Source organism: Urocampus carinirostris, chromosome 14 (genome assembly GCF_059441175.1).
Source record: "Urocampus carinirostris isolate Australia breed hairy pipefish chromosome 14, RoL_Ucar_1.0, whole genome shotgun sequence".
NCBI lineage: Eukaryota > Metazoa > Chordata > Actinopteri > Syngnathiformes > Syngnathidae > Urocampus > Urocampus carinirostris.
The window spans coordinates 25,475,280-25,488,801 of NC_142362.1; the positions used below are offsets into that span (position 1 = coordinate 25,475,280).

General features: G+C 39.3%; 1 protein-coding gene across 1 annotated transcript in view; it reads left to right on the forward strand.

Annotated features, from left to right (window-relative positions):
• The window catches only part of klf12b (Kruppel like factor 12b), an 89,708-nt gene extending 77,343 nt beyond the window's left edge, over nucleotides 1-12,365 (forward strand). The window contains exons 5-6 of the mRNA XM_088353158.1: nucleotides 6,500-6,657; nucleotides 9,727-12,365. Of these exons, the coding sequence (XP_088209284.1) occupies nucleotides 6,500-6,657; nucleotides 9,727-9,908 (340 nt within the window). The 3' untranslated portion in view covers nucleotides 9,909-12,365. The remainder of the gene's footprint in view (nucleotides 1-6,499; nucleotides 6,658-9,726) is intronic.
• Nucleotides 12,366-13,522: the final 1,157 nt, after the last annotated feature.

Sequence of the window (13,522 nt, forward strand, 5' to 3'; positions counted from 1 at the left end):
TTTAAATAACGAAGCCTAATGTAAGTTGTTGCTAACGGTTATGTTTAACATGTTTAATTGGTTTAAACTCCATCAGTGCTGTGCAAAAATGTTTGGGGGTAGTAAGTCGTGCCTCCTCATGCGTCCCCTGAGACTGATGTCTGGAGACGGCCTTGAGTCTCAGCAGTGCCAGCCGATCTGCGATCAATGAAACGCCTTGCAGACGAGCAAGCTCTGACGTTCGGATAGCGAGCAGGAAATCGGGGCCCCCAAACCTCCTTTACTGTTTGAACGTTGAGCTAGCGGCCGCCTGGCTAGACTCAAGTCTGTGCCCGTCCGATGACTATTTAGTCTAACTGCAAGGAAAGTATTACCAGACTCTTCTAATCTTTCTCATGTGGAAACTCGATGCAACTAAACGACTTCAGGATTGCGCGGTAATCGGCCCTTGATTGTCAGCTCGATCACGACTTGGACAGCTCATTGCAATCTCGGACTGCGGCTTATGATTCTTTTTGTTTCCCACGTCGCTGTTCATGTTGTTGACCAGATATATACCGGGTTTTAAAGGTAGTAGAGCTGTGACTAAGGTGTGGCCAATGGGACACAGGTGTGAATCTTAGCACCTGACACTCAGTTCTCCTGGTCTGTTGTGTTGAAAGTGATTGCCTCCGTTTTATGTTTAATCGGTGTTAGGTGCGTGACTGAAAACAGTAGTTACAGTTACTAGTTACTTCATTTAAAAAATGATTCAGTCACACCCACAACAAGATAAACCACCACAGCCCACCTGCCCCCTACTTGGGGTTTATGATCCCCAAAAAGTAATATGGTACTCTGAAAGTAACTATCTAGTTACAAATTACCTACTATGATTGCATACAGGCCGACCCCCAAAAACTGCTTTAAAATTGCCACATAATAAAATAAATACAAGGAAACATGTACATCAACCTGAGGAAGCAGTGAACCCTTCATATATTTTGACTTGTGCAATCCTGAAAGCTTGGAAAAGGACACACACCCGAGACACTTTTATCGATTTTTTTCTCTGGACTTAAGCATTTATTGATACTTTCCAAGATGATTTTTTTTTCTTTCCACTGCTATGCTCGATGGCAAAAACATTTTTACAAATAAATTCTATGCTAAAGAGGGCACGGCAGTTGAGTGATTAGCGCGTCAGTGGCACAGTTCTGAGGTCATGGGTTCAAATCCAGCTATCTGTGCGTGGTTTGCATGTTCTCCCCGTGCTTGTGTGTGTTTCCTCCGGGCACTCCAGTTTCCTCCCACATTCCAGAACAATGCATGTCAGGTTAATTGGCTGGTCCAAAATGTCCCTTGGTGGATGGCTGAAATTCTGTTCTCACGTTTGGCTCTTTGATTTCCATTTGGTTGGTTTTTTTTGTATGGGCCACGCCCTCCTCCTCACATGCTGCCTACCATTTGCTAACATTGACACACAACCAAAATGAACATATACGCCTTATTTTTAGTATTTTAACAATGGAATAACAGGTTTGGTTCAGGAACAATAACATGTTTACGATATTGGTTGAAGCAGTGCATTGAAGAAATTATGGGAGGGACAAATCGATCCCAAAACAATGATATTGATCCGATCCAAGTGCTTGCTTAATATTGATAATATCGATATTTGAGTCAATCCGCCCACCCTAAAACCCGATACAAGGAAAAGCAAATGCATTGCTGGACAAGTTCCTTTGCAACGCATTAGTCCCAATACTGTGCTAAACCACTGCAGTTGCTTTCGATTTCACAATTAATTTCTTGTCATGTGTTTAAATGAAAAAATAACCATGCCTGACAACGGACTTACACAAACACATGCACAGTCATGGCACTTGGTAATTCAGGGGAGAACCGAGTTTGGCAGGCCACAACCTTTCCATGCCGAGCGTCCTGCCAAGCTGCGTCCACTTACTCTCTTCCCACATCAATTGACTTTGTGTGTACAAATGCACACGCTGTACATCAGCACATGTTGCACAGCCATGAAGAGGTCAACTAATTGTTAACCCAGGAACATTATAGACTTCTGAGTAGGACACGAAAAAACAACAACCAGAATCAGCATTCATATTGATGTATTGAGAGTTCTATTGTAAGCTTGTAAGAAAAGGACTCGTTATTCAGTACTTTGGTTTATATAAGCATCACATATGAGAGGTGTGTGGACACACTTTCCATTCCAGGTATCCATATATTAATATGATTGAAATAAGGGAGGGGGACGAAAAGGTAAAGGCCGTGTGTGAATGTGTGCGAGGAGTGTGGGTGTCTTCAGGAACCTCCTCCATATTCATGCGTTTCCCAGGGGAACAGTGGATAGGCTATTGTTGGCAGGCGATGGTTGAAGGGAGTAACGTGAAGATAGGAGTGTGCGCTTGTGCAAGCTAGTGTGTGGAAGATAGACACCCTTCTGTCAGGAGTAGCAAGGACCCAAAAAGTCACTTTTGCATTGAAAAGCAAAGCCACACACACACAAACACCTGTGGACCAAGTTGATGTTTACATGCAGAGAATAGACTAGATGAGATCATCATCTGGCTTCTTGGACCATTCTCAATAAATCGTTTGCATGACTAGTGGCAAAATGTAACCCGGAATACTGTTTGGAAGTAACTCAATTGGAATAAAAATTGTCTCTATTGTCATTAATAACAACAAAGTGAAGAAAGAGATTAGAAATGTGCCTCCAGGATAAAAACGCAAAAAAGGCAATTACTTTATTCTGTTTTCAATATTGGACACCAGTAAAAGAGATTGCATAAGATCCCAGTTCATTATTTTGACTGTCATGCACTGTTTACATCGCTATCACTATCAGCCAAACATGTTGCTGTTCTTTGATACCCGAACCCTTTAGGGTGGATCTACTTTTTATACTTTAGGAGATTAAATAAAGAGAAAAAGCTCAGGGGATGACATTTTGGAATCTGTCCTCTCCTGTTCTCCTTGCAATTTCTGCTTTTATTAGTTTGACTGTCTACTAAATTTATAAATGGATCAAATTACTTCAGAGGAATAAGAAAAAAAAGATCTGCGCGATAAATAGGCGAAAATACCTATTCACACGAAGCTTGGGAGACATCATTACCCAAATAAACATTTCCACATTTGAAATAAAATAAAATATTAATTTATTCATGTTACCACCATAATGTGTTAATGTTAATGTTGAATCCTATTTGCTCCAAGAGTGTGCTCCGTTGCTTCGTCTTATGACTTTACACGTTGTGCTTGTACAGAAGCATGCAAGTATGCTATACGCCAGGGGTGTCCAACCTTTTTCAAGCTGTGGGTAACTTTTTTTTACTAAATAGAGCAAAGGGTACCCAGTTTGCTATGCATTACTAAAATAAAAATGTATCATGTTATTACTTTGTTGTTTTTATGTTATTAACAGGTTAATTATTTGAGGTCGGGTTAAATAGACTCAGTCAACCACTAAAAAACCTTTTTACTAGAAAATCACTATGACGCAGCACTGGTGAATTATTTTTAGGACAGGTCCACGGGCACTTTAGGTGTCCTCAGGAAGCACCCTGGTGCTCACAGGCACTATGTTGGAACCCCTAATATACACAGTATATATATATAGACGATAAACTGTAGGAATTATGCCATTGTGACAAAAATATATTTTAAAAAATGACACGGAGAAAAAAATTGATTCAAGTGAAGCTCATTCAGTTGTCTTTGTATGTCAAGTCCTGAGGAAACCTACGCAAGCAAGGGGATATCATGCAAACTCTGCGCAGGTAGTCCAGTAGATGGAATTAAACCCGGGACATCTGAACTGTGGGGCTAACGAACCAACCACCAATCCGCCCTGCTGCTTCTCTATTCTTTTTTGTATGTCCTTTTTGTTTTTTGGAAATAAAGAAGAGCTTGCCTTTAAGGGCCATTTGTATGCAAATTTAAAGCAGGTGTCTGGACAATGTCTCTCACTATTTTAAGAGAGTGATGAATGCAAAGCATGTGTTGCTTCTGAGCGTGACGCATAGGAGTCACATCCTACGTCGGGTGCCACAATGGCCGACAGGAGGCCACCCAGGGCACACTTTCTCACGTCCTTTCCTGTTATGATCGTAAAGCCACAATTAGACGCGGCGTGAGAACCCCGTCAGTTAGCATGACCCGCTTTTCCTTTCGGCCAAGCACACAGGGGCTATTGTGTTCATAAAGCAGGATCCGGCGAGGGCCTCCTCTTGGGGCGAGGCACGTTTTGATCAACCTCGGTTTTGGAGAGAAAGCAGAAGGAAAGGAACAGAGGTCAGCAAGGTTTCAAATGCTTCAAAGTGCTACATCCTTTTTTCCCCTCGAGGCAGAAAGAATTAGAGGTTCCGACGTAGTTTGGCTGGCTTAGCCCTTGGGCTCATTTAAAGAAAATAGCTCTATCTGATTGTTACAGCACAGCTACGTTAATCTTAGATTTTCTTGTGTAGAGTAAGGGATTACGTAGCTAAATGCTCACATTGTGGTTATAAAAGCCAGATATGCCCTTAATTTACTTTTAGCTTATACCTATATTCATTTAGATTTCAGACATCAAGTATATTGTAGTATATTGTTATAGTTTTAGCACAACTTGTGGTTGTGCCTGCCTGGCCAAAAGCAATGCAAGATCTTCATTTATCTTGGTTACATTTTAATAATAATACAAATAATAATAACATTAATAATAATAATAATAATAGGCAGCACGGCAGCGCAGTGGTTAGCGCGTGTGCGGCACAGTTCTGAGGTCATGAGATCGAACCTCCTGTGTGGAGTTTGCATGTTCTCCCTGTGCTTGTGTGGGTTTCCTCCCACATTCCAAAGACATGCATATCAGGTTAATTGGCCGGTCCAAATTGTCCCTAGGTGTGAATGAGCGAGCGAATCGTCTGTCCCTTTGTGCCCTGTGACTGGCTGGCAACCAGTTGAGGGTGTCCCCTGTCCATTGCCCGAAGATAGCTGGGATGGGCTCCAGCACCCCCGCGACCCTACTGAGGATAAGCAGTGCAGATAATGGATGGATGGATGGATAAGAACAATAAGCATAATAAGAAGAAGAAGAATAATAATAAGAATATGAAGAAGAATAAGAATATTAAGAAAAATATGAAGAAGAAGAATATGAAGAAGAAGAAGAATATGAAGAATATGAAGAAGAATATAAAGAAGAAGAATAAGAATATTATTAATAAAACTATTTATTGGTCCCCTTAGGGAAATGTATTTCCACCAATTGTATTGGGGGAAAACAACAAGCACTACATTACAAAAACATTACATTACAATTATAAATGACATTAGAAAAACACAATTGTTCAGTATATGTTAATACAAGGCATCAAGTGTGGGCTCATGATAATTTCTTTTGCCACGGGTGTCTCGCGCCTTTTTTTCTACTCGTCTTTGTCAACAACTTTTGTGGAAATTTAAACATAAAGTTGTGGTTAGAAACACAAGCGGCAACAGGAAGTGGCGTCTCTGCAGTGCAACCGTCCCTTGTGTGAACTGTCTGGCCCACAAACCTTATACTCCTCTCTTATGCTTCCTCATTTGTTGAAAGGCAGTATACTGCACAAAAAACGACACATAAAGTCATTTGGTCGCCCAAGGCAAACACAGTCAGGAGATGAAATGAAACCAGATTAGATTCTGAAAATCATTCTTAAAAATTATGATCTCACAATTGATTAATCTCTACTCTTTTGTAAATGAGTGAAACAATATTTACCACCGAAAAAAGTTTGTCTTTTCAATGCTTTCTTCTTCAAAAACGGCACGTCCTTTGCAAATGCAGAGCGAGGATGGAATTATAGATCACACCAAATTAGGACTAGGATGTAAATGTTTCCAAGAGAATAAAGACTCAATTCTATTTGATGTTAAATCAAGAGAAGTTTACCATTCATCTTTTAAGGACTACTAACCGCAATATTCAACCGTCTGGATGGAGAAATCACATGATGGATAATCAGCGCTTGAGCAGTGACAAGGCCTCGCACTGCCACTTGCTGGCGTAATTGTGCATTGACCTGTGCACCTTCAAAATATATTTCTGTCTGTCTGTCTGTCTGTCTGTCTGTCTGTCTGTCTGTCTGTCTGTCTGTCTGTCTATCCGTCTGTCTGTCTGTCTGTCTGCCTAATTGAACAGACAGGCCTTTTGTACATGAATTCTGATAACCCTCCTCTATATATCTATATCTATATATATATATATATATATATATATATATCTACACACACACACACACACACACACACACACACACACACACACACACACACACACACACACACATATACATATATATATATATATATATATATATATATATATATATATATATATATATATATATATATATATATATATATATATATTGGTGTATATATATATATATAAATCTCTTTCTATCCCCGATCCATCTTTCTCTCTTTATGTATCCAAAAACAGAAATAAAACTCAAACAATGTGATCTACTTTTCCTTTGTGTTGCAGTTCAATGTCCCCATTCAGTATTGACAGCATCCGACATCCTCGGAGATCGGAGTCACCCGATTCCAAAAAACGTAGAATCCATCGGTGTGACTTTGAGGGCTGCAATAAGGTTTACACCAAAAGCTCCCATTTAAAAGCACATCGGAGGACGCACACAGGTCAGTGGCATGCAAACATTGAATGCAACAATTTATCTGTCATTTATCCCATTCAAGAGTTTCGTCTAAATGCTTTAAACTGTGCATGGAACTTGAAGCTCTGTCTATGCATGTTTTGAGTAGCATTAACACTATTTACTGTAGAACAAATGTAAAAGTAAAATTCTGTAATACAAACAAATTAAACTGACCGCATTTAATTCTGTTTAGGCTGTCATAAAATGTAATTATTTATATAAAATAAACAATTCCAAATGATTTGTACCCAATCTTTAAAACATTATTTTATTACTTGTCAATAATGTCAGTCAACATAATTGCTTCAACTTAGGAAAACGTTTTGCCGCAGTGTACTCCTATTTCAACATATTACAAAGCTAAATGTTGGTCTAAGAAACTGTCTCTGCGCATGCAAGATCAAATAACTGATTATGCTAGAGCATAAATAAAGTTAGAACTCAATGAGCTTGATCGATTTATTTTAAATGCTGTGTAACACCTTATGTGAGCTCAAACTTAGGGTCTTAAAGCGTTTTTAATTCTGCTTTGACTCACATTCAAGTTGAAGTACCCTTAACATTTGAATGAAGTTGAATACATTCAGTGCCACTGACATCTATTCATCAAATTTTTGCATTTAAATCGTCCGGCAGTGGATGAATTAAACAGCTCGCGGCTTTACTACAGACTTGCAGATGCTTTAAAGTGTTATCTTTGGAGGTAAATCTTTCACTTTAACATCTCAACACTGCCGAAAGTGCATTGGCAGAAATTATATGCATTTTAAGTTTTTTTTCGAAATTATTTTTCTAATAAAACAAGAAACTATGAGGCACACCTGAAGACCCCAAATTGGACAAAAATTAAAAAGTACCCCTCAACCTGATAGATAAGATTGGAAATGCATACAGAACTTATAGGCGTGCGTCACTGCTTAGTGTTTTTTTTTTGCATACCACTGTTTTTGAGCAATACTTTGTATGTAACAGGATTCAAACTCAGGTCGTGGCATGAGGGCGCCAACACTTCACCGTTAGAGCACCGGTGGGACGGATGAAAAGCCATTCTTACTCACGCTGCAAGAAACATAGATTTGCACAGTGCACTCCACTGTGCGTCAATAACATTGAAAAAGACAGAAACAGAAAGTCATTCAACAAAATGCAATACCTTTTTATGTACAAATACATATTAAAACTGAGAGGTTATTGAAGTACATGTAATAAGTGGAGGGAAAGCTCTAGGCAAATCAGTGTTTCCGGAACATACCTAAATATAGTGACCATCAGATAAGCACAAATGCCTTTTTGTATGTTATCTGTACCACTGGCCGTCTAATGGCAAGGTGTCGGCACCCTCACCGCTGCAGTCCGGGTTGCAAACAATATCTTGCGATATTGATCAGTGACACTTATCGATTGATTAATCATTGACCAAGTGCCATGAAGTTTGGCTTCCTGGTATCTCTTACTGTAGTCTCAATTTCATGAGCCATATAGTATGGTGTGCATTATGCACGAAAAACATATGACAAAAGAATATTTTTTGCGGATGCGCTTTTTTTCAGTGTTCCTTATAGTGCGGACAATATTTAAGTTTCTGGCTCCGTTATGCATAAATTAAATATTACAAAGATCCATTCAGCCATTATCTTCCACTTATCTCGGGTCGGGTCGCGGAAGCAGCAGCCTCAGCAGACCAGACCTCTCAATCCCCAGCAACTTCATCCAGCTCATCAGACGGGATCCTAGGGTGTTCCCAGGCCAGCCTAGAGATGAAGTCTTTCCAGCGTAACCTAGGTCATCCCCGGGCCCACCCTGCTGGTGGGACAGTCCTGGCCAGAACACCTCCAGAGGGAGGCGTCCAGAAGGCATCCTTATCAGATGCCTGAACCACCTAGGCTGGCTCCTATCTACGGGAAGGAGAAGCAACTCTACACTGAGTCCCTCACGGATGACCGAACTTCTTATCCTATATCTAAGGGAAAGCTTAGCCACCCTGCAGAGGAAACTCAACAGGTTGTATACGGGATCTTTTTCTTTCAGTCATGGCCCGAACTTTGTGACCATAGGGGAGGGTAGAAACATAGATCGACTATTACATGGAAAGCTTTGCCTTTTGGCCCAGCTCCTCCTTTATCATGATGGACCGATAATTAGTCTGCATGATGGCAGACGCTGCACCAATCTGTCTGCCGTTCTCCCTTTCCATCCTACTCTCGCTCGTGAACAAGACCCAGAGCGTCCTCCACTTGGGGCAGGATCTCCTCCCGAACTCAGAATGATCATGGCACCCTTTCCGAATGAGAACCATGGTCTCGGACTTGGCAGTGCTGATTTTCATCCTGGCCGCTTAACACTCTGCTGCAAACCGCTCCAGTGAGAGCTTAAGGTCACGGCTCTTGGAAGCCAACAACATCACATCATCTGTAAAAAGCAGGGATGCAATGCTGAGGCCCCCAAACCGTAACCCTTCCAAGCCATGGCTGCACCCAAAAATTCTGCCATAGAGGTTAGGAACATAATCTGTGATGAAAGCAGCCTTGTTGTTGTTGTGGGTGTCATGGTTGACATGCCTCTGCAACATCACGTGGACATCAGGGATTGTACTTCTGGACTGGCGTACTCGGGTGATAGTCCCCCTTTTTAAGAAAGGGGGACTGGAGAATGTGTTCGATATTAAACTTCTCAGCCTCCCTGGTAAGGTCTATTTGGGACCTCAAGAGAGGAGGGTTCATCAGCAAGTCAAATCTCGGATTCAGGAGGAGCAGTGCGAACAGTGGACCAGCTATACACACTGTGCAGGGCCCTTGGGGATGCATTGGAGTTTACCCATCCAGTCTACACGTGTTTTGTTGACTTGAAGTAGGTTTTCAATGGTGTTTCTCCGGAAGCCCTAAGGGGGATGCACAGGGGGTCTGATGTACTGGACAATCTCATCCGGCTGTACATTCCTTATATTGTCGGTGCCCGAGTTTGGTCCAGATTAAGTCAGATTTATTCCAGCACATCCAAGTAAAACATGTAAAGAAAATAAATGAATAATGATTTTCTGTGTGTTTGCAAATAGGAGAGAAGCCTTACAAATGCACGTGGGATGGCTGCACATGGAAGTTCGCCCGTTCGGACGAGCTGACCCGCCACTACCGGAAGCACACGGGCGTCAAACCCTTTAAGTGTGCGGACTGCGACCGCAGCTTTTCCCGTTCGGACCACTTAGCCCTTCACAGGCGTCGGCACATGCTCGTCTGAGATAGCTGGGATAAAAAAAAAAAAGGTACAGCCAGAGAGAAGAGGAACCAGCACACGTTGGGGGGGCCGGATCTCCCTGGGAAACGTTCTTCAGCTAGCCGGGTCACAGGAGAGGAAAACGGCGGGGCAAAAAAAATAAATATACGAAAACAGGGTTGGACAGGGATCCTTTCAGAAAGGAATAAACAGTCCGGATCTTTTCTTGTCTTTTACTGCACCCTTTGAAAGTTTTTTTTCACATGGACAGAGACCGTTCGGAATACTTTTTTGTCTCAAAAATGTGAAAGGGGCAACAGTGTGGATTTTTCTCCTTTTTTTCTTGCCGGACGCTTTTTACAAATGATGCAGATGCTCAGCTCTGAACTGGCAGCAGAGGGCGCCGCTGGATCAACAACGATCTCTGAACTTTGAACGCACCGTCTGCAAGATCATTGACGCAATAGCCTTTATTTTGAAGGGCTTGTGCTCAGATGCCATCATTTGAACATTTGGAGCATCTTTTGATTGAGTTTTTTTGTGTGTGCTGTGATAACACAATCAGATCAAGTGCAATCTTAACGGTTACAACAGTATATACGGAAAACATTTTCATTTGATGTCACCCTTTTTCCTATCTGGGGACACTTAAATCCTCTGGGGTTGGACTAAATGTGTCAAAAAATCCCATCAGACATGTGTATTATTGTTATTAATATGTATTATATATTACACCCTTACATGTTTTTGGGGGTTCTTTTCATCAAGTTTTAATCACTTGCTTTAAACCCTACAGTAACTTTGTGCACAGAGAACTTTGCATTATCATGGTAAGGACTCTGTTTTACTTTTATCTCAGCCGTTTCTTGCTTAAATTTTGTTTATTTTGTCTTTGCACAACAGCACTTGATTATATAAATGGCTGAAGTGTTACAACAAAAATGTACACAAACGTACACAGACAGAAGAGCAATACATACATGTATATTTGGTGATACAGTTCATCCTAGTGACCGATGTCATTACTTCTTTTGGCCCCAAAGTGTGCACAAAATTAAGCTGCCTTACGTGTCATCAACTATTAGATTCTTAGTCTGTGCTATAATGAGAGCTACTGTTTGTTGATATTTTGTTGTATCAGGGCTCATTTCAATTTGCAATATGGACAAAAGAATTGGGAAATGATAAAATGCAAAATCCTTCACCAATCCGAAATATGGAATTCTCAATATTCTCAACAAAATTGTCACAAGAGGGTTTTTACTGTTACTAAGATTTGATTCCCCTTTACTTTGAGTTTCTTTACTAGTGTCTATTTATTGAGCTGAAACCTATTTTATTTTATTGATTATAATCATCTAGAGCTGCAAGAAATCATTAAAACATTTTCGCAAATCAAACATCAAACAACGTTTTATCATTTTCCCACATTTCAGGCTTTTAACTCATAATTCTGTCTGTTCTCCAGTATTTGTTTTCACATACCTCTGATCGCATCACAGAGCAGTTGCATTTAAACTGGGACTTGTCCAGTCTATGTGTATTGTAAGTAATTTAGATCAACATTGGATCATATACTCTGAGTTTTTCATCTATAAGTTTGAAGCCTGAAATGGGGCAAAATGACAAAAAAAATCTTGAGGGGCCAAACCGTTTGCCAGGCGCTGTCCTTATTAAGGTAATGCTTTTTGGATGTAAGGTTTTTAATCCGTGCGGATAAAATATAGCTAAACACATATTCATATATTCATTTTCCACAGAGTAATCTGAAAAAAGTAACTACCCCTAAAATTGTTTATACTTTGCCCTAACATATAAAAATGAATCTTGAACTTAAATGCATTAATGGCAATAATGTAATCAAAGAAGTCTGCCAATAACAGTAAAAATAATTACCGTTTTTATTACATTACTATTTTTTTCCATTTACAGTCTAAATTTTGGTCCCCAGATGTCGCTGTATGTTTTGAGTGTAAATGAAAATAAGTGCTAGAAAGCACAAGGAAAACTATAAACTATGCAGAGTGCCCAACATTTTTTTTTTCTGCAGTGACTTTAAAAATGTTTTTGGTTTTGAGTGTACCTGTAGCAGCAAGATTGCGGGAAAACATGTCAGCTACTCTCCAGGGGAGCCCTATGTTAAAAAAAAACACAAATTTAGTGACTTACGAGTATTTAAAATAACGCAAGTTCAATATGATCATGTATGTATTTATATTCCAATATTGGGTTTTTCATACATTATTTATTTGACCACTGAGAGGCGCTCATACACAATGTCCCGTCCCTTCAAACAAAAATATAACATGTCCAACACCACATTTAAATCAATATTGTACCACCAGATGTCAGCAGAAGCATTTTTTTTCTATTTCATGCTCGATTGAGAAGTAAAAACATAAAACACAAGTTATAAGGAAAACATTTGTTTGAATATATCAACTATATCAATCTTATGAGGGGCATTAATCGTTTTTTTTTCCAAATAAAATTTAGTATTTAGACTGATAAACAGGCGATAAAAAATCAAAAACAAAGAAAAAGTCCAACAAGAACATTTGAAGCCCAGTGTGTAATTCATTAAAATAAATAAATATTGTTTTGGACAATAAGAAAAAAAAACATAAAACCATCACATAAGCATGTTAAACTGTTTTTTAAATGCTCAAAAGTTAAATTTTGTGACACATTAAAGGGGCAGTTCTTGTGCAGCATTGATCACCTCTTAGTGGTAAAAAAAAAATCAAAACCAATATTGATTTGAATGATAATCCAAAATACATTAACTACTATACGAACCTGCATTTTTTTAACAGACTCGTTGGTTAAGACATCTGCATGTACTTTACATAACACAAGCCTGACCCAGCTGATATAATTATCAGCCATTTTGGTGCTAGAAGTACCCAAATACCTAAAAAAGCCTGGACAGAAAAATTAAAAGAAAAATGGCACAGTTGGGTCACTTTTAGTCTCCGTAGTCTGTATTTTCTCTTGTGCTATTTAGCACTTGATTGGGTTGTAAGACAATATACTGTACTGTGACAACTACTGGTCAAATAATACACACGGTCCCTTACTTGCACGTTTAGGATATTTTCTGTGATTTTGTTCAATATATACAATATTTTTTCATGTATTATCTCGCAAAATTATTTACTGTTAAAAAAATAATGGTTTCAGTTTATTTAAGCAGACTCTTCCCAATGTTTTTTCAATATTTACCAAAAGAACAACCAAACAAATAACTGTGACAAACAACATTAAAAAATATATCAATATTTGTTTTCCACAATACTTCAAATGAATATTTTTTGTTCACTTGTTCTGCCTGCAGTGTTATTGATGCTCTTGATTGAGCATATTTTTCGGAGCCAAGCCAGTAAATATATGTATATGCATTTATAGATGTGTATATATGTGTATTGGGATACAGTATGTCACAAAAGTGAGTACACCCCTCACGTTTCTGCAGAGATTTGATCATGTAATTTAGTTGAACAACACTCAAGAAACATTGCTTTGACACAATGAAAGGCCATCTGTGTAAAGCTTACATAGCAGTGTAAATGCATTTTACCACTCAAAAAAACGTAAACTATAGCCATTAGGAGCTAAACCCCTGGTAACAAAAGTGA